This window comes from Saccostrea cucullata, unplaced genomic scaffold, assembly GCF_032062105.1.
Source record: "Saccostrea cucullata isolate Sc308-1 unplaced genomic scaffold, CSIRO_AGI_Scuc_v1 ctg587, whole genome shotgun sequence".
NCBI lineage: Eukaryota > Metazoa > Mollusca > Bivalvia > Ostreida > Ostreidae > Saccostrea > Saccostrea cuccullata.
Window position 1 is genome coordinate 59,262 of NW_026920041.1, and position 22,255 is coordinate 81,516.

The following is a 22,255-nucleotide window of genomic DNA, read 5'->3' on the forward strand; positions in this document are numbered from 1 at the left end:
GTCATGACAAAGAGGAAGTACCAACTGTAACGACAACCGCCAGGGAGTACTTCAATATAACCGTTATGAAAACAACTCATTATCACCTGTGGGGACCGATCAGTGGCTTCAATATTAGCGAAATTTCAATATAGCCTATTTCAATATAACCCTTATTTCAATGCAAAGAATATAAGAGGCAAAAATTGGGGATTTATTTTCATTTCAAAATAAGCGGAATTTCAAAATAAGCGAGTTCAATATAAGTGGAATAAGCTGTATAAAAGATTACGATAACAAACAATGGCCGATCTGCAAAACAAAAATATAGAAACAATTCAAATCTGTAAACAGAGCATCAACACAGACCTCCGGATACATCAGAGGTGGGATCAGGTGCCTAGGGAGAGTAGGCATCCCTGTTGACCGGTCTCACCTGCCGTGAGCAACATGTATTGATCAAATAGAAAGAACATTCTGTAGACAATTTACTACATGTATTTAAAAAAAGCCTCACAATTGAAGTGAACTAGTCAACCAAAATCCGACCGAATGATAGGTTACATTTGGTAACAAGATCATTATAAAAGACCAGAAAATTTAGGAAATGCCGACTTTGAATGAGGTTATGAAATACCTGATATATATCAAATTATCTGTGAGTAGCCCGCTTGGGATAAAAGTTTATCATACTCCACAAATGCTCTTGAGTATCGAGTAAGTTGAGAGATCATATGCAGGTGATAGCAGGATATTGCTAAATCAAAAGGGAAGTTGACGATAAAAAGTTGAGGTCATCTGATTTGTCATAAGGTTTAGTTGATAATTGGTCCTCATCGTATATAGTCGGTAAAATATCCAAGTATGAAACAGATGTGACAGAATCTGTTGTGTCTTTTATTCCACGTCACTGGGATACATGGAATCCTCATATGAATGGATATAACTATTATTAATTGATAAAACATCGTCAACTTGTCGGAATGTCTCGTTGAGGGTCTCGGCAAGTGTATTTTTCTTCTTGAATAGAAGTTTGTGAATAAATTCTGTTTTTTTAGGAATGCAAAACAATAATAAAAAAAAAACAGATCGGCTAAGAAAGAAGTAGCCTTTATTGTCCATCGGAATTCTAATGGTTTGTTGGAGGACTTGGTCCCCGAAGACGATATAAATGTTTTCAATGAGGAACCAAAGTATCCTTTTTATGTACTCGAGTGTAGCATCAGAGGGCCTATAAATGAAGTGATTTTGAGAAGGACAAATCACAACATGCAAAAATTTACCGATTCCATTTTTATTGAAGAAGTTGTGTATAATAAAAAAGCCTAATTTTTCATTTATTAAACGAATGGTTGAATATAATGTAGAAAGTTCGTACATTTTAGTGTTATTAACTTTTGAAAAAAAATGACTTTACATTTGGAGTTTTGAAAATCTACATCTGATTTTCACCATTTCTAGAGTATGCTGTAGCACAGTGCGTTTAATTTTTCAACTTTATAGCACTTAATATTACTGCAAGTAGTAAAGACTGGGGCTTGGTAGACAATTCACTGAAACCTGCATTGTTTCTTTGCTTGTAAGATTTTTTTAAACTTACGAATCCAGCAAGGGAGGGAAAATTGAAGTCACCTGGTTTATGAGAATGTTTTAAGGTATTCAACACTGAAATGTGATTTGAAGAATTTCTTCTCTATGAAGGTGAGCTTTGAGCATATGTAGGATTTCTAGACGTATGATTGAAGCCAAGTTTTTCTAAAATGCAAATATTTCAAAGAATCTTGCAAACAAAGACGACATTGTTATAAGCCTTGTAAGCTTGAACAAAAACATGTTGTTCATATAATCTTTCTTATTCTTTTATCACTTCTGTTTCGATGAAACGGAAGGATAGATACATAGATAAATTTAAAAAGTGACAATTTTACATTCATTTCAGACTATATTTAAATTTCTATGAAATGTTTTGATGTTAGAAAATGTATAATTTTATACATGGATATGAAGACGTTGATCTGGCGAAAATCGATTGGTAAAAAAAAATTATATATTTATATTTTTTATTTCCTAAGAAGCTTGCTTCAGCTCTTTGAAACTTTGTACATAAGGCTTGGGTTCGATGAAACATATTTGATGTGTTGACAGGAAGTGAACACAATTAAGTAAATGCCGATGGATCTTTAATGAATGCGATCCACGGTGTCCCGGCGGTTAATGTGAACAATGAGATACACAGGGATTAACTCTCTCCGAAGATCCGGAAAACAAAATTCCCATCGACAGTTCAACTGGATATTACCTCGGCTTAACACTACAATACGGTATAGAAGCACTTGAACGGTATAGGAATTTGAGGAATTCTCGAAGTATTGTAATACAGACGTCAATGTACAAAGTTCTATTTCTAAATGATTAATAAAAAAAAAACATTGACAGCTTTCATATTTGAATCATCAAGAATTGTATGCAAGATTTATCCAGGTGATGAAATTAAATTTGCGTTTCACATTGCTAATTCTTCATTCATAAGTCGAAAAGCTTTATTATTTTATTCAGGCTGTAGAAACTCTCTATTATTTTAACCTAAATTATTCAACCCGACACATTTAAAGCCAAAGTAATCTCCCTGTAAGCATGAACTGTTTAGATTATTTATAAGCTTATGAAGGAATATGCCTCCTCAATTATGTTTGATGATAGCAAAACGTATTCCCATTTATTCAAGGATAATGTTGTAAAAGGATTTAAAGGATCTGGACTTCTAAGGATTTTGGCGAGCACTCGCTGGTAAACTCTGTCTGTTTGACCTGGGCCGGTATTTCGTCTCTAAACTGTCTCAGAAGTACATTATACCTGCTTATTGGTTGTCTCGGGTTGTTCTGTTTCATAGGCACAGTAATAAAGACAATGGACTATAAAAGAACGGAATCCATCAATGATTTGGTGTTTCTTAATTACCTATAATAAACAATCCAAAGTTTTGGTTTAACTTTGTCATGTTCAGCGATGACATAGGCGGGATATTTCGCTACATTAATAAGAAGTAGGAAATGACACAGGAAAGTCCGCCATGCTACAAATGAAAGAATAACGGTCTAAATAGGACTTGGGGTGTTAGTTTCCAGTTTGAATTAATCTCTGTACAGATATTTGAACAACTTGTTAAACGATAAATTTGGTTAACCACCTTATTCTAGTTGCAAAAATATAATTATGGACCATTTTAGGAGGGTGATAAATGCCTTTTCTTGTGGCAATTAGTGAGAAGTTGCTGTTATTGTTTTATCACGGTCCAAACATTTTGTAAATAGAGCTATTTTCTGTCAAATGCACATTGGCTCGATAGTTTATAACAGATCGATATCTTTCATCGTAAACAAGATAATTGATCATGATGCTTCCGCTCTCATTAACTTCCTGGTGTTAAGTTTGCATTACACAGAAATAACGAACGTACATTTCCTTAAACGCAGAAAGGATCCAAAATAGGAATTATATGTAAGAATGGGAAAAAACGAAAAGAAAATGGGCGCCTAGTACATGTTATACTTGCGTCAACTTTGTATGTTTTATTAATTAATTGCCAATAATAATTATATACAGATAGTATCGATATTCATATTTGCTCTGAAAAGGGTATTTGTTTTATATAAACGAGTGATCTATTTCTTTTAAGTCGTTCAAACTGCACGAAATAACATTTCAATAATTCCGTAGCCTCAGACAGAATTACATTCCGTTTCCTGTAACATATTTCTGGTTTGGGAATGGAAACTTTTGAGGTATAGATCCTGAAATAGAACAAAGATGACATCTTTTAAATATAGCGCCAAAGTTAGAATTGGAAGCAAATTTTAAAAATAAAAGTATTATGTAGCGAAATTCGGATTAAGAAAACCGGGTTTTGTTCTGAAAAGAGGTAAACTTCCGTTCCGCACCAAGTTCTTTTAAGCCTCAGAAAATCTTACACATTTTCATTAATGTCAAATGTACTATTAGCAGACTTAATCCAATTCTTTTGCGTACAATCAAAAACTTCCATCTGTCAATTCCGTTAGTATAAACGATGTTTGTTTATGAAATGTTATATCAGTACGTCTGTTTCGGATACATAAAACAGACCACACAGTTAGTTCTCTCGGAGGAGGATCAAATAATTTTGTTTCTTTCATATCAATTCTTCAAAGTTGTCACATCGGGAATCTATTTTCTTTAAAACTAATGTTGACTCGTGTGAACCACTAAAGTTGAATTTCCAGATTATGCGTTTAATCAGGCTGAATGAAAGGTAGGGGTTCTTGTAAAAGTACAACTGTACTAAAATCTGAAGAGCTGGATGATTCTTATATTGTTCATTGCAGAATGTAGAAATCGCCAACTGGAAAATAGGCATATTTCTCTCAGTGGAATGTTGCTGAATATCATAGATGCAGAAATAGCAGTTTTTCATCATAAAGTTAATTCTCTGATGATTTTCCTTTGCTGTGTTTATGTTATCTTTTGATATAATACTTAGTTGCTGCTATTTAATGTTTTCTGGCTAATACAGCCCCGTCAATTGATATTTTGGTAACTTAGTTGTACGAAAATCAGAGCTGATTTAGGTGAACCTAATGACTATACCTTCATTAGAACTCAGGTGAATCGTTTATTATTTGGGTCAAATCAATGCCTCGGATTAGTCCCCAGACAATCCAGAGTTGTGCAAACACGGGACAGCATCTGAATTTTCTGCTTCACTCCCAGAATTTTCCTATGACGATAATGGGATATTTTTCTACTTTTGACATTTTTATATTCATTAATATGTCACTATGACTTTGATTGCAAACATAGAAATTAAAATAAAATACCTGCGTCACTAAAAATAATTTTTCACCCCGAAGCTTATTAACCCACGACAAGATAGAAATCGTGACTTTTACATCAGAAATTGGCCACTGGACAATGGATATATAAATAAGTTTTCAAATACGCAGTGACATGGTCTTTATTTGGGATTAGTGATTGTGGCGTAAATCGCTTGCCTTTTTTGAACCTTAGATTTATATCGTACTTTTATATAGACAGCCGTTCGTCCTAATTATCTGGTCTGATTTCCATCTCGCGAAGATTCGGTCCCTCTAATCTGCCTATAAACTTGATGTGATAGATTTCTTCTTTGTAATTTTCAGGATAATTCGGGAATTGTGAAGGTCTGAAGCATACACAGAGGCTTTGTTTCCGTCCCCTCATAATTCACATCACGTCTACCAATGTAAAGATCAGGGTCCTCATCACTACAGCTAAAGAAGCAACTCAGAGACAACCACCTTTTGATAGTGATACCTGGATTGCATTCCTACGGAGATTGCATTCCTATGATTAGCTGGCCGGTGAACAATATTGAATTCAAAGTGGATCGGGATATTCAAAATATGGTTTTGTTCTCAAAGAAATATCAGTATTAATGAAACATTGAAGGAATCCTTTAAATGAAAATTCTAAAATCATTCTAAAGAATGAAGCCTGACGCGAGGTTTTCACACTGATATCGTGTGTTACCTGTAGGAAACGCTGGCTGCGATGCATTTCTAAGCATCGATTCTTTGGAAACGCTGCGTGGGCATTCCTGTTCTTAAGCAGCTCGCGGGAGCCAAAGTTCACCAAACGTATTAATGTCGTATTCAGACACCAAAAAGAACACAGCATTTGAATTTTTACAGTTGACCACGACACAAAATGAAAACCAATCGGATGCACATGCGGTGTTTCTTGGAAATGCGTCAAAAGACATTTTCATAAATTTTACGTCAAATTTCACCATGGCACAGACGATGAACGAGAGCACATATTCCCCCGGTGAAGCAGCCATTGGTGTAGTGCTCGCAATGTTTTCTTTTATAACTATTGTTGGAAATATTTTAGTTATTGTTGCAGTGACAAAAGAGCTTTACCTACGAACGGTTACCAACTACTTTATCGTCTCATTAGCGGTGGCAGATCTTATGGTGGGAAGCATTGTGATGCCTTTTGCGATAACATTGGAACTTACTGGACAAGTATGGTTGTTTGGGCCAGAGTGGTGTGATATGTGGCATTCTTTTGACGTTCTAGCAAGTACAGCGTCCATACTCAACCTATGTGGAATATCTTTAGACAGATACTGGGCCATCAGTGACCCTATCAAGTATACCTCCAGAATGACAGTTTGTCGGACGTGGCTTTCTATAGCTCTCGTCTGGTTACTGTCGGCAGGCATTTCTTTTCCCGCCATTGCCTGGTGGAAAGCCGTAACACCGGATATACCTGCAGAAAATGAGTGTATATTTACTTCCGACAGTGCCTATTTAATCATTTCATCACTTGTCTCGTTTTATTGTCCTTCAATTATTATGATGGTTGTTTACTGGAAAATTTATATGGCTGCAACAGCACAAATTCGAAGTTTAAAAGTTGGTCAAAAGACCTTAACCTCTAATGGCGCCAGGGGGAACCGTGAAGTTATGACGTTACGAATACATCGAGGGGGAGGCGGGGGTGGGACTGCTATGTCTCGGCAGTCCTCGGACGAGTACTCGCAGTCCTTTGAAAAGTGTCTCAGTGATTGTGAAAGACAGACATTAGTGACGAACGGCAAAAGGAATTCAGATTCCGCTTCACACCGACCGGCGAGATGTATAACCAAACGCATCCGTCAGTTTGCCATTAGCAAAAAATTAACAAAGGTGGCCCGCGAACAAAAAGCGGCCAAAACTCTTGGAATTGTGGTAGGAGTGTTTATTTTGTGCTGGGTACCATTTTTTGTGTTCAATATTTTGGAGGGAATATGTCATGATGAGTGTTTAACACATAAAGACATATTGTTTCCTCTATTCACATGGCTCGGATATATTAATTCAGGCATGAATCCTATTATATACGCATTATCAATGAAAGATTTCCGTCGAGCTTTCGGGAAAATTATATTTTGTTTTTGTCCTAAGACTAAATTCCAGTATCATAATACATACCAATCAAAGAAATGTTCTTCCACATCCAGCTTTGTGGTCGTCACTCAGACAGAACGAGGCTGACCTTTGAACTCTAATTGTGATGTCATTGTAGATTATTCTGGTGGTCTACCAGAAATAAATATGTGAATCATTGTATGTTTCTTTTTACCTTTAGCAACATTTGAAGCCCTCAAGGAATATGTTAACTGGATATAAAACTTAAGGGATAGTACATTATTCTTAAATTAAAACTGAACTACTATAAGAAGCTAATTGTAGAACCTAACAAATCTCGTAGGTAATACTTGAACATAAATGTATCAATTAAGAAAATATTTTAGCACGTAACATTGTCTTATTTAATTTCTTTTTCATTTCAACACCTGTTGACCTTTTTTTATCCAGAAGTTTTTTGTTTTTTTTTGATTAATTAAAACGTTCTAGTTTTTAAAGAAATTATATTTTCCTTATAATGTAAAATTATAAGAAATATCAGCAAAAACTTTATATAAGGATCGATCGGAAATTCAATATTTATTTTAAAATCAAAGTAAAGATACTGTCAATACGATAATATACAAATAAACGTATTAATATATAATTGGGCCTGGCCATTTATTGAGCCAACATGATAAAATGGTCATTTAATAAATATTAATTTTTCTATCATTTTTTTTTTAATTTATTAGTTATCACAATATGGTATTTTTTTTAAAATATATGATGTTTTATTTAATTTCGAGACCGTGTGAGTAAAAAAAACCGACGCGTCAATGTACAAAAATTAAGAAGTAAATGAGTGGGGATTTTTTTTTCGTTTTGTTCGTTTAGGTAATAAATTTTATTTATTTCATCAAAGGTTAAATTATTCAGTTTTTGTTAAAAATATCAAAACATAAAATAATCTACTTGTGTGGCGAAGAAGATATCGTTGCCCAATTTAGAAATATTACTCCTTCCGTTGTGTGCGTACGCATGCGCAGCGAAAATAAGAAAATAATGCCTCATAAGAATCTCATGTGCTTTCATTAGTTGAGATTGTCGAAATTTTGTTAAATTAAAAATTTTGACAATTTATTTGATTTGAGACACAGCTATCATTAAAGATGCGTGGATTTAAGCTCACTGTAAAAAAAAATAACTAGTTAAAGTCACGAAGAAAACTAGTAAATTTACTGTCCATACAATCACTACCTTAAAAGTAGTTTTACCAGATATTGGTATATTTACTAGATAAGATTAGTAAATTTAGAATTGATATAAGTAACTTTTACTAGGTATCTAAGTATCTATGCGACCCCCGCTCCACAACTCACTATCTTAACCAGTAAACTGAAAGTTTACTAATCACGACCAACGCTTTACGTGGCACACTAGTTAAATTCAATAGGTTTTTCTTTCAGGATTTATGGAGTTGTTGAGTCAACTGATTTTCAAAGAGTAAAATTCATTATTATTCTGTAAATACAATAAGAGATTTTATTTCCAAATTTATTGTTCTCTACCTGTTTTGAAATCTTTTAAGATCAAAGTATATTTCACAGGTGTGATATTGATTTACCGTGACTATTAATTCATTAATGCAATATTTGGCTTGGTCATCCAACTGAACCTAAGCACTTAGACTTTATATACCAAGTTTAGACGATATCAATTATTTACAATGCCAGGAAACTTGACAAAATGACTTAACGTCGCCAATATTTCTCCAATATTACTAATATCAAAGTCAAATTTTACTTCAGTACCATTGTCGAGAAAAATTATTTCTCTATTCCTTTGAACGGGAAAAAAATTGGTATCGTTTTCAGACGTTATAGGAGACTCATGTTAACTGTTGTTTTATCATGTATTTGTCCAGAAAACTTTAAAAAAAATCTATGTTTCTTTTGGCAATAACATTTACTGTTTATTTTATAGTGACTGAGAATGAAATATTCATTTCCGTTTGAAAAAAAATCTGTAGGAAGAAAAAATTTCCCTGATAAAAAACATCTTTTTTCTCGTTTTTGTACATGAATAGATGGAAAATAGCATACATGTTCATCAAAATATCCTATACGTCATATATATATGCCAGAAAATGTTCTCTGTATGAAAAATCTAGGCTTTTTCATAATATTCAAAATAATTCAATAATTTTGTTGATACTTGAAGAATTTAGGAAAGCTTTGTTAAGTCATCTAGGGATAATACAGATTTAGAATTCGTTTATGTATTCCATAAATTCCGGATGACTTACAAGTTATATCATCCTACGTAAGTTAGTCTGCGGTCGATTTATTAAATTGAAATTTTATGTTTTCTCCAAGAATTTTAAGTAACCTAGATGAAAGTAGAAGACAAAATTCATAATTGCTTATTCTTACGATACAAATGGGGGTAAATTCTAAGAGCAAAATTTGTTCGAGACAAAAAATACTGACAAAAGTATATAGTGAGATCTGTTTCTGGAGAAGACTTAATGCAGCTGTAGAAATAATCAGTGCCACTCTAGAAAGAGTAAATCTTTCGCTAATCGATTCAACAAGGGATGTTTTTTCAACCTAAAACCTAGTCAATAGCATGTAAACACCGTATTTACCGGTCTGTCAAATGTAGCAAAAGTGGCTTCCACTCACGATAAATGTTGAGAAATAGTTCACCCTTAATTTATGTATCGCTATACATGCTCTAGGAGCTTGTCAGGAAGACAGTCATGCATTTCTTATGTTTTTTCCTCCATTTTTTTTTTTTTTTTGCATTAATGACAAATCCTTCAGGATGGGGTACTATTTATATACAATTTACACTTTTAAGAGAGTTTCTGGAGGAAAAAGAGTTAGTTTTAATCACTGATGAGATCTTTTTCCTGATTGTTCTTTGTAGAGGAATCTTAGAGAGATAGGGAGCTTTGAAGGCGAGTTTTTCACCTCCTCATCAAATTAATTAAATTACCACTGGCGTACCAAACTTAATAGTTCCCGAATACAAAGCATCGGAAACAAGTATTTAGCAAAAGGCTGCTGTTTCTTACCGCCGGATGATGAAGCATGCGCTGTAAATGAATAAAGATGCGTAATCTATGACCTTGAGAAAAGATAGTATTAATGATGAAAAGAATAAAGATATCATCGTATTCTTAATCAAAATGTGGCTCTTTATCTTGATAATAAACTTAAATTAAACAGATACAATCATTTTTCATTTACTGAAAATGTACTAAGAAAATAATTTTTCAGAGATGCTAATTAAAACAGTTATGAATTTCAAGGATTTATATTTTAAAATTTAGACGAAGTGTTGTTCCTTCGTACAATTATCTGTAAGAAGTGTCTACCTTCGGAAACCTTTGAAGACAACAGGGAGTATCTTTCAAATAAAAATGGCCCGAGAAGTGATAACCAGAGAGCAGAGATACTATTTTTGATAACAAGAGAAACCTTTTAAATAAGTGGTTAAGAACCCAGGAAAACACAGTCGGTGTTTTGATGGTTTTATTTACTTGATCTGTCTAATAACAAAAAAACTTGCAAATTAACATGGGTGTAAGTTAAGATGTTTACCTTTTTCACAAAGGTTAGTATGATATGATTTTTAAAACTATTTTTATATCCGTTACATACATTTGGACAAAATTCCAAACGGACACATTTTTTTGTAATTTTTCAAATTATGTTCAGTCCACTTTATAAGAAATTTTGATAGGAAAAAAAAAAGTTTCCAAGATGTAAATGTCCTAAATACAATATTACACAGTATGTAGATCTTTAATCAAAACCATTTTTACTGTACTTAGCCCTAAACTTCGGGCTTCTTTAATATAGATTTTTTTTCTTAATTTTTATACAAAATGACCCGATCAAAATTCTTAAGAACACTATCAGCAAAATTTAGAAATCTCTCCTGAGAAGAAGCCAATAGCTATTAAGACACGATTATCCTAAGTGCCAAACTTGCTGCTAGTTATAATGAGAAATGGCTTTCGTCTTCAGCAGTTTATGTCTTAATACAATGTATTGGAACGTTAACAATCTCTGCTGGTCCCCCCAAAACAGACTTTACCGAGCTGTCGATTAATTACTGCAGGCGTAAAACATGCTACCAACTGCAATTCTATTGTTTCACATTATTTGGGTAAACAGCACGCGCCGCCGTCATTGAATGCCAGTCAGCGCGTGAGATGGGAACACAATTTCCACATTTTTTCTTGAGTAGAATGGATGTTTGAGAAAGAATATGTACAGGTTACAGAGAATAATTAACTTCAACAACAACAATAAGGGCAACTGTTCTCTATTCAAAAACACGGAATGAAAGGAAAAGAAAACGAGAAAAAATTCTGATGGGACGATTAAGTTATACATTGGAAAAAATTAATAAACTTTCAAAATATATGAGAATAAGTATATGATTATAACATATGATTATAACATTTGCTTCTTTATAATATTATGAAAAAATGGTGAGATAACGAACAATATTAAAGCTCAAAAGTCCATTTAATATTACGAAATAGGAGCAGAGCAAACATGACCTTCAAAGCATCCGAGGTGGTATCAGGTGCCATTGAGGAGTTCCCCTGCTGACCTGTCACTCCTGCTATGTGCTCCTTGTCATGATTGGGAAATAACGGAAAAATCCTTCTTCAATTCAGTGTATAAATAATGTCCTAATAATCAGTATGAAAAAAGTCAGTCAGCGTTTGACGTAATGATAAATTCTAATAGCTGACAAGGCCATTTAATCGACCATCGAACTTACAAAATGATGACTTTAAACGAGACTACTGATTTTCTTGCTTCATTAACTTGTTTCACAATAAAATACCTCGTTTTAGAAACTGTTCAAATGTAGAACATGCTCTTCCGTATCGAATCAACTGAGAGATATAAACTCCGCATGCAAGTGTCAAAGGTATATTGCTTCTTAAGTAAGGGAAGTTGACGATTGGAAAGTTGAAGTCATCACGTTTATGCTTTTGCTTTTTGTTAGATAACCATTAACGTATTTTTCTAGTAAATATCAAAATATGAAACAGATGACTCAGACTCTGTGGTATCTTTTATTTCAAGCATTCCGGGATATATCGTGTGGACATCAGAATGGAAATAATTAACCATTGTATTTACGTTGTCGATATATCTAAATGTCAAGTTAAATGTCAAGTTGAAGGCCACAGCAAGTATTTTCTTCTTTTCACGCATAAGATTTTGAACAGATTCTGCTTCATACGAATACAAAAATAGGTCTGCTAATAACAGGGCGCAATTGGTACCCATGGAAGACCTGGTCTCCACATAGGTATTGTCAATCAGAAATTCAAACATATTTATAATATTAACTTCAGAGTACTTGTGTGCACGACCAGAGTGTTTTTTTACAAAATACTTTTGCAAGTGACCACTGGTACAGAAGGTACACAAGGTAGGTAAATTTACGCGTATTATTTTTATTGCAAAATCAGCCGTCAATGCTATCAGAAAGCCTCTTTTTTAATTAATCATGGGGAATAGTTGTATATAAAGAAGAAATGTCGTTCGTGTATATCTCTCAGTTGATTCGTTACAGAAGAGCATGTACTACGTATGAACAATTTCCTAAAAGAGGCAAGTTATTAAAAAAAAGTAGATGAATCAAGAATATCAGCAGTCTTGTTCAAAGTCATCATATCGTAAATTCTAGGGTCGATACAATGACCTTGTCAGCCAATACAATTTATCATTACGTCAAATGCTGACTGACTTTTTTCATACTGATTGTTAGGCCATTATTTACAAAATGGGTTGTCCAAGGATTTTTTTCTGTGTTCCCAATCATGATAAAAAGCACATAGCGGGTGTGAGCGGTTGGCAGGGAATGCTCACTCCTCCATGGCACCTGGTCTCACCCCTGATGTTCTGGAGCTCTGTGTTGGCTTCGCTCCTATTTTTTAATGTTTAATGGACTTTGGAGCTCAAATACTTAAGGAATCACTGTCTAGTTAGTATAGTATGCCAGGGCATCAACGATAGTGGGGAACATGGCATAATGTTTCCCACTATCATTGATGTCCCTGGCATACTATACTAACTAGGCAGTGATTCCTTATATTTCCATTTCATTGTGAAATAAAATTGTAGATTTAGACTTTAAAAAAGTAGACATACATTTAAATTACACGATGACTCCCATGCCAATTTCAATAGTTCTCGCCCACTGACGTCAAACACAAAGGTAGCCGCACGAGATTTATATGCTATTTAGGCCTCCTTAGCACCTGACCTATCGACCTGCTTAATTTACATTCCGGTAGAATTATCAAGAAATCAACCCCGCTAACTTTCAAAGAGTTATCACAGAGAAAAAAAATTAGACATGGAAATATTGTTCATTATCTCCATGCACATATTTCATTTTTATGTTGTTAATTTTTGGGTAAATTTTTTGTGTTTTCAAATGTTCCAAAAGTTCCTTGGAATTTTTTAATGTCCAACTCAAATTCACATCACATAATTTCAGTAAATATTTTGTTATTGTAATATTTTTGTAAGATCATAAATATTCATGTATAATTATATCAATTATTTGCTAATATAAATATATGTACAAAACATTAAATGCAAATTACTTTTTGATGAATATTAACAAACACTTTTATTAAAATGAATTAGTATAATAATAACCAAGGTTACATGTAAAATAGCAACACCTTTTTTTTCACTTAATAACACAATTTGACAGGTCGACAGGTCGACACTTTTTAACACAGAAAAGGCAGGTCAACAGTTTAAATTAAGTAAAATTGACAGGTTTTGATTGTCATCTACAAAAATACAGGTTTGTTGAAATCATAATAAAAAAATGTATATCGAATGCCCGTAAGTGTGATTTTTATTCTCATTTCAAAAATTTGATAACAGTTAATGTACAACATATATATAGTCCATTTGACACAGAAACCAAATTAACTCAACAATGTGTATTAACATTTAATTGAGCTGAATATATAAATTGTCAACACGTCTTATTGTCAACTCAAAATACATATGAATAATGTTGTCAACCTGTCAACCAGATATAAAAGCGCATTTATTAACAAATTTACGTTGATTCAAACTTCATTAGCTGACCAATTTTTTTTTTCATTCTCACGAAGCAGATTTTATTCAAAAACTTCTACATGAGAAGAATGAAAACCTTTGAGTGGTCCTCGCGTGGACATTACATCTTACAAAATATTCGATACTTCAGAGTATGCTCCGAGTACGATCAATTTTTAAACGGAGGCAGCTTCTAACAAATAAGTTGATGTCAGAATTTCGTAAATTCTGAAAATGTTCGTTATAAAGACCTTGCTTACATGTATAACCCATCGTTACATCGTATTTAGGCGAATTTGTCACATGCCATTTGTTAAGATTTTGTCTTTATGTTGCCACCTGATTAACGCCAAGGGCTCACAGTGGTGTGACTGTTCAACAGGGGATACTTACTCCCTCTATGCAACTGATCCCATCTCTGAAATATCAAGTGGTCCGTGTTTTATACCTCTTCACAGAATTACATTGTTTAAAGATTTTTTTTAGATCGATCACTGTTCGTGTTCAGCTTTTTCATACAGACATAATTGTGAATAGGAAGCATCGTGCTTACATACTTATTATTCCTCTACGTCTCTGAAAATGTTTATAGGGAAACATAGAAATGCAAGGGTACATATTTTTTATTGCCTTAATGACAAAGAAACAACAGCATATCAGAAAAGCAATTAAACATGAAGAGCGGTGGATGTTTCAGACCAAAGATTTTCTCCTTTAAAGTAAAACTACCATTTTCTAACAAAAAAAAAGTAATTTGTTTGACTGTTCTGATTAATTTACCTCTAAAAACATTTGGCGTCATTATTTCTAACATTTCAAATATTTTTATTGATATGCTGTCGTTTGTTCCCATTTCTTTTTCATCAAGGCACAAATGCACTTATAAAACTGCACAAAAATCCTTGTTAACAACTTAATGCATTTAGTTATTTTAAAAGAAACACTTTACTTTCTTTATCAATTTTAAAAATTCATTGACATGCATCTCAAGTTATTTTATTTTACAAAAAAAAGAAACAACATAGCGAAGATTAAACTTTTTTAAATATATTTATCAAAAGAAATAATTGTGTTAAAAATTCAAAAGTTATGACAAGTTTTTGCATCAGAGAGTCAAGGTTCAAATTTTGTCACAAGTATTAAATATTTGAAATAAAAATAAAAATATGAACGTTTTTAGTTTCAAGGTTAAATACTTGATATCCAATGAAAGGTCTTGTCACAAGGATTAAATATTTGAAGTATAAAAGCCCTAGTCCTAACCCTTCAAAAGTTACAGTCAAAAGTCATCCAAGGTCAAGGTATAGTTCTTGGTATCATGGACAATGAAAGGTCTTCTCACAAGGATTACATATTTGAAGTATGAAAGCTCTAACCCTTACCGTTCAAAAGTTATTGCCAAGGTTAAAGTTTTTTCATAAGTACAAAAATCTCCAAGGTCAAGGTCAAAAGGTCAAAGTTGTTGATATCCAATGAAAGTTCTTGCGACAAAGTATACATGTGTGAAATATGAAAATCGAAGTATCTACTATTCAAAATTTATGGCCAAAGTAAAAGTTGGGAATTTTTTGCAAGGACAAAGTTGGTACCTAAAGAAAGTCTTGTCACAAGGAATACACATGGGAAATATAAAAGTCGTAGCTCCAATAAATCAAATGTTATGGGCAAGTTTAAAGTTTTTGGGGACAAACCGACAGACAGAGAGACAGCAAGACTGACGGACGGACACGACAAAAACTATATATAATAATATATATGTTCGATTACAGGGGCATAGAAATAAATTAAAAATGTGACAAGTTTCTTTTACTTCATGCACATATACTGTAATGATGTAACATTTTTAGATAACTAAATCATAATGCTGAATATGAAGTACATTTTTCACGTGTAGACAATCTAAAATTGAAATTACATTAACTTGATGAACCAAGCACACCTGCCATCTTCGTATCTTCAGTTATACTTGAAGAGAACGCTTAGGAACTTCAACAAAGCACGTGTCGTGTCAATTTACATACCTCAAATTCAACTGTTTTATTTGACTGACATTTTGACATTTATATTTTAATTTAAGGGATCCGTGGGTTAAAACAATGCAGTAATTGATTAGTTCTAGTCAAAAAGAAAAATTATTCCGCTGATACTAATCAAACAAGTGTTAAACATCCGTATATTTCTCAAAGGTGGCAAGCAAATTGTCAGATAGATAGGCTTGATTTATAGAGAGGAAAAATAGTATGTTTCCTGCCGAGAGTATATCAGTGGAAATTAATGAGACAGAAAAAAATATAGTTTCCCTTTCTGCCGCTTGTTACTCCTATTTTAGAATCATATTTAATCCAGATTTGATATCATATAGCAGTATTAATAAATTGTACTAACACAAGATTCGATCATACCGGTATTCCATCCAAACTCTCTTAAAGCATTTTTTTAAAAAGGGAAATGAAAACCAGGAAATCTTAAGAGTTTCCTTCATTTAAGCATTAAGTAACAGCGTTTAACACTACATCGTTAGTATATACAGTTGTGTGCCAAAAGTGAAGATAATTTTATTTTTTCTTTATATATTTCATTGAAAACAATATTTTGTAAAATCGCTGGTATTTTATCAAAAATTGTTGATAATCCAAGAAATTGTTGTAGTTGAAAAAAACAATAGTTTTTATCTGATAAGCATTGATAATTTAAAAATATTGTAATTTAAGTGTATGAATTTTTTGCAATTATATGAATCTTGAATTTTAGAACTGATGTTTAGTTATGAACTATATTTTACTACATATTAGACGTGTAATGATCTTTTAAAAAAGATAACTACACATTTTCTGGTTTAAGTACTGAAATAAATAATTAAATTGGACAAAAATTGACCATTTACCTATGATTTAAAAAAAATGTTGTTTTCAATAAAATTTATAGAGAAAAAATAAAATTATCTTCACTTTTGGCACGCCACTGTATGTATATTGCTAAATGAATGTTAAGATTTCAATGATTTTTTTTAAAGACATTCAGTATTGTTTGTGATCTGCAAAATTACTTGCAATTACTTATCGATTGTAATTTATGAACTTGTACAAGTTCATAAAACTTCTTTTCGAATCTATGTTTTTTAAATGTTTTAGCTGTTACATTTTGACTTACTTTTGATGAAAAGAAATATTTACAGTAAATGACCTTTGTCCTTTGGAAATATGTAAAATTCGTCCCGTTTAAACATACATTTCTTTCCTAATTATAATACCCTAGAATCATCAGGCAATTTATTGGTAAATCAGTTCTTTAATAAGTTTCCTAATTGAAGACTTCAATCCGTCGACAATATTAGTTTGTAAATAATGGTCTAACAATGAGTATGAAAAAGTCAGTCAGCATTTGACATTTGAAAAGAACAACGTTGATCATATCTTTTAATGAATAAAATGAATAAGGTTCACCTCGTAATTTTTAATTTTTTATTCAAAAATGCACAAAAATGGAATTTAAAGTGAAAAATATTTGTATAGAATAATAAGGATGCTTATAGAAGAGAAGAATTTTTAACATCACAGAAGGTTTACAATATCTTTATATTCTAGAAATTTGCATAATTTTGCAATGAAATTAGGTTAAAACATATATATCAATCCAGGCATCCATTTTTGGTTTGCATCATCTGTCCTTAATGGGAGATTGCATTTGTGAAAAAGGTCATTGTACCGATCATAGAACTTACGAAATGATGACTTTAAACGAGACTGCTTATATTCTTGTTTCATCAGCTTGAATGTCAATAACGTACGTCTTTTTAGAAATTGTACATAGGTTGAGTATGCTCTTGCATATCGAATCAAGTGAGAGATATGTGTTCTAATATGCAGGTGATAAAGGTATTGGTGCATAAGTAAGGAAATTCGACGATTTATCATAAAGCTTCGTCGTTTGTTTACCATTAACGCGTCTTTTTCAGTAAAATATCCAAATATGAAACAGATGTGTCGAAACGTAGTTATCTTTATAGTTCACCGGGATATATCGTATCGACATAAAAATAGAAATAACCATTGTTACATGTTATTGACAATGCATCGTCACAGAAAGTGTTTTCTTCCTTTCTCGTATAAGATTTCGAACAAATTATGCTTTACAAATATAAAGATAGGACAGGTCTGCTAATATGTTGGCTGAATTGGTACACATAGATTGTTGGAAGATCTGGTCTCCAAAAACCACATACATATTGTCAATCAGAAACTAAAGCATCTTTTTAATGTAATTCAGAGTTCTTGTGCGTACAATCAAAATGTGTTTTAACAAAACAATCTGGGAAATGACCAATGACAAGGAAGCTGATTTACAAGTTACATGGTTCTTGAAAAAGCAGTTGCTAATAGTGTCAAAAAGCTTAAGATTGATTTATCGAAGTGAATGGTTGTATAGAAAGTTTTTTTTTTTTGATTTTTTAAGTATCCATATCTGATTTACACGTCTTCTCGAATATATTGTTGCACAGAACTTTCTCCTTTACGACTGATTATATTTCAGAAAAAAGAGGCTTAGTAAACATTATAAATCAGCGTATTTAAACTTTCCTTCGAAAAAATTTCACTAAAATTGAAATGCAGCAACTTCCGGTACCGGTTTTTTTTTTTTATTTAGTCCTATACTAGATACTTTGACCTAGCGAGCCTGAGAGATTTATTTTCATGTAAGCAACTACTGCTGCGAGACGGGACCTCGGTTTATATGGTCTCATCTGAAGGACCACAGGGGAATTCGAAGCCGCGACGTAAGGCTCAACTACTCACCCTGCATCTTTAGAGGAAACGCCGTGCCTCGCGGGCAACGACGTTTTTCTTTTTTTGTTTTTTTGTTTTTTTTTGTTCATGATATCAAGAAACAACGAACCTTATGGAAAAGCTTTGAAAATTTAAAAGCAATTTCTAAATGGTGTTAAATTTAAAAACTTAAATTTAGTTTTTCCTTTAGATAATTGTCATGTTATTAGTTTTGTATTTACTGCCATCCGGTAAATTAAAACCTTTTGAGCATATACCTGTTTTACTTTAATGTAATAGTTTCATTCAAATTTATTTTACATGAAAAAGACGTTAATGGTAATTTAACAACCAAGCTCTATGATAAAAGTGATGATTTTAACTTTTCTATCGTCAACTTCCGCGCGCGGCCTAACTTATGCAGCAAGATACCTTCGTCACCTGCATATGGAGTTTATATATCTAATTTGATTCGGTACACAAGAGCATGCTCTACGTATGCCCTATGTATGAACAATTTCTAAAACTAGGTAACTTATTGACAAACAAGTTCATGAAACAAGAATTTCAGCAGTCACGTTTAAATTTATCACTTCATAAGTTCTATGGTCGATACAATGACCATGTCAGCTAATTCAATGAGTAAAATGCTGACTGACGTTTTTCATACAAATTGCTAGCCCATTATTTATAAACTGAATTGACGACTGATTTTTCCGTTATTTCCCGATTATGACAAGGAGCACACGGCGGGTGTGACTGGTCGGCAGGGGATGCTTACTCCTCCATGGCACCTGATCCCACCTCTGATATTTTGGAGGTCCGTGTTTGTTCTGCTCTTATTTTGTATTGTTCATGGACTTTTGATCTTAAATACTGTTCGTTATCTCAATATGTTTCATTCCATAATTTCAATTACAGAAAAGTTAATTTTGGTAGTCATGATGTAAATATACTGCCCTCCTGTAAATTCAAAACTTACAAACTGACATAAAGTTTATCTGATCAATCTCATGCTCAATTGATCCTCTATTTTCTCGTCTGGCAAAACGAAATTATAAAACTTTTATTTCGTCTATTAAAGAAGACAGGGTATAGATTGTAAATTAGTTTGAGTGAATTTCTGGCTTTAGGGGCCACTAAAACAGATAAATTCTTTCGAGGCTAGCAGATTAGAATACAAACTATTTTTTCAGAATGTTTTGGAGGAGCGACTTAATAAATGGAAAAATATGTTTCCCCGTGATATATTGACAATATCACCCTGACTTACATTAAGAAAAGTGTTCACTCAGTGTTTTATTCATTGAGATGTCATTTATATAATAATTTAATATATATCTAATTTTAGAGGTCCCTTATGTATCTCTATAAAACATGTCAAATTTAAATGCATTAGAGTTCAATTTGAGTTTTGGCTTTTAGACATTCTGCACAATTTTTTGTACTGCAAACAATTTTTATTCGTTCACGCATTTTGCAAGATCACAGTATTCTGTCGTATTCACGTCTTCTTTTCACATATAAGATCTTCAAATTCTGCTTATCCAATATAGGTTTGCTTATAAAATAAAGAGGCAAAATTGGTACGCATGGGAATTCAAGTATATTGTTGGAAAACCTCGTCTCAAAAATCCTCATAGACATTGTCAATCACAAACTCAAGCATCTATTCAATATCCTCATTAAATATTGTATGGTGATGTCAAAAAGCACTGACTTCAATTTATCGTGGGGAATTGTTGTATATAAAGTTGAAAAGTCGTAAGTTTTTATGCTGTTGATTTTATATTGTTGGTTTTTGCTAAAGTTTTGTGATTTCAATTTTCAAAAAGATTCTTGGAATTTTTAAGTATCCATATCTGATTTACACCATTTCTCGAATATATTGTTGTTCAAGTGTCTCGTTCATTATTGTTAATATTTTAGTGAGGAGTATGGCAAGCCCTTTTACTATTTATTCGGAAAATAAATTTTATCTTCAAATTACAGAGATATCTCTCATTTTAGAGAGATATCTCTTAAAAAATAGAGATATCTCCCAACTGAAAGAGATATTTCTTATTTCTAAGAGATATCTCTATAAGAAAGAAATATCTCTTAAAGTTAGAGAGATATCTCTTATACTTAGAGAGATATCTCTTTTACTTTAAGAGATATCTCTTACTCCTTGAGAGATATCTCTTTCGTGAAAAAAGATATCTCTGAACGTTAAAAGATATCTCTTTCACATAAAGAGATATCTATTTCACCTAGAGAGATATCTCTTTCACTTTGAGAGATATCTCTTAAAGTAAAAGAGATATCTCTCTAAGTTTATCTTAAGAGATATCTCTCAAAATGAAAGAGATATCTCTCAAAAGTGTCTACAAGAGATATCTCTCAAGCAAAAAGAGATATCTCTTTATTGCAAAGAGATATCTCTCTTCATTATTTTTATTTAAATTCCATTTGAAATTACTTCTCCCTTTACCGGAAGTATTTCAAACGCTGAGAAAACTCGGTCCAAGTGCTTGTCACGTAACTCGCGGGGTTCCTCACTAGTCACTTCCGGGGTACCTAACACATGCCTGACATGGATTTATTATTGAGTTCAGCATGTTTCTTGTTTACGCAAAGCTTTCGGGGAATGCTAAATAGTTTTACAAAGCGGAATGTGTATCTCCGAATCAACTATATACGAGTTAACTTTTTGTTTTGTTTATTTCAAGAGTTATTTCCCGCAGTTTGGCAAGCGCCATATTTTACACATGTATGTGCAATTGTGACTTTGTAGCCCTATAGTGTAAGTACACTCTCATTTGATATAATATTAAGATCTAAGAATTCATGTGTAAACACGCAAACCTTGTAATGTCAAATGTTTCAGCAATTTTAAGTATTATTTTTGCATTGTCAACATGATCATGACCTGGTTTTTAGCTCACCTGAGCCGAAGGCTCAAGTGAGCTATTCTGATCAAAATTTGTCCGTCGTCTGTCGTCGTTGGCGTTGGCGTTGTCGTTGTTGTTGTTGTCGTCGTTGTAAACTTTTCACATTTTTGACTTCTTCTCAAGAACCGCTGGACCAATTTCAACCAAACTTGCTACAAAGTATTCTTGGGTGAAGGGGATTCAAGTTTGTTCAAATGAAGGGCCACGCCCTTTTCCAAGGGGAGATAATCATGAATTTGTTAAAAATTAATGGCATTTTTAAAAAATCTTCTTCTCCAGAACCGCTGGGCCAGGAAAGATGAAACTCATATGAAAGCATCCTCAGGTAGTGTAGATTCAAATTTGTTCAAATCATGCCCCCCGGAGCAAGGGTGGGGCCAAAATGGCCGACCCAAGTTTTACATAGGAATATATAGGAAAAATCTTTAAAAATCTTCTTCTCCAGAACCACTGGGCCAGGAAAGATGAAACTCATGTGGAATCATCCTCAGGTAGTGTAGATTCAAGTTTGTTCAAATCATGCCCCCCAGGGCAAGGGTAGGGCC

The 22,255-nt window shown here is 32.9% G+C and overlaps 1 protein-coding gene across 2 annotated transcripts in view; it reads left to right on the forward strand.

Annotated features, from left to right (window-relative positions):
- The window catches only part of LOC134242046 (dopamine receptor 2-like), a 32,412-nt gene extending 25,276 nt beyond the window's left edge, over window positions 1–7,136 (forward strand). For both annotated transcript variants that reach the window (XM_062724066.1, XM_062724057.1), the window contains one exon: window positions 5,154–7,136. In XM_062724066.1, the coding sequence (XP_062580050.1) occupies window positions 5,637–7,034 (1,398 nt within the window). In that variant the 5' untranslated portion in view covers window positions 5,154–5,636 and the 3' untranslated portion in view covers window positions 7,035–7,136. The remainder of the gene's footprint in view (window positions 1–5,153) is intronic.
- The last annotated feature ends 15,119 nt before the right edge of the window (window positions 7,137–22,255 follow it).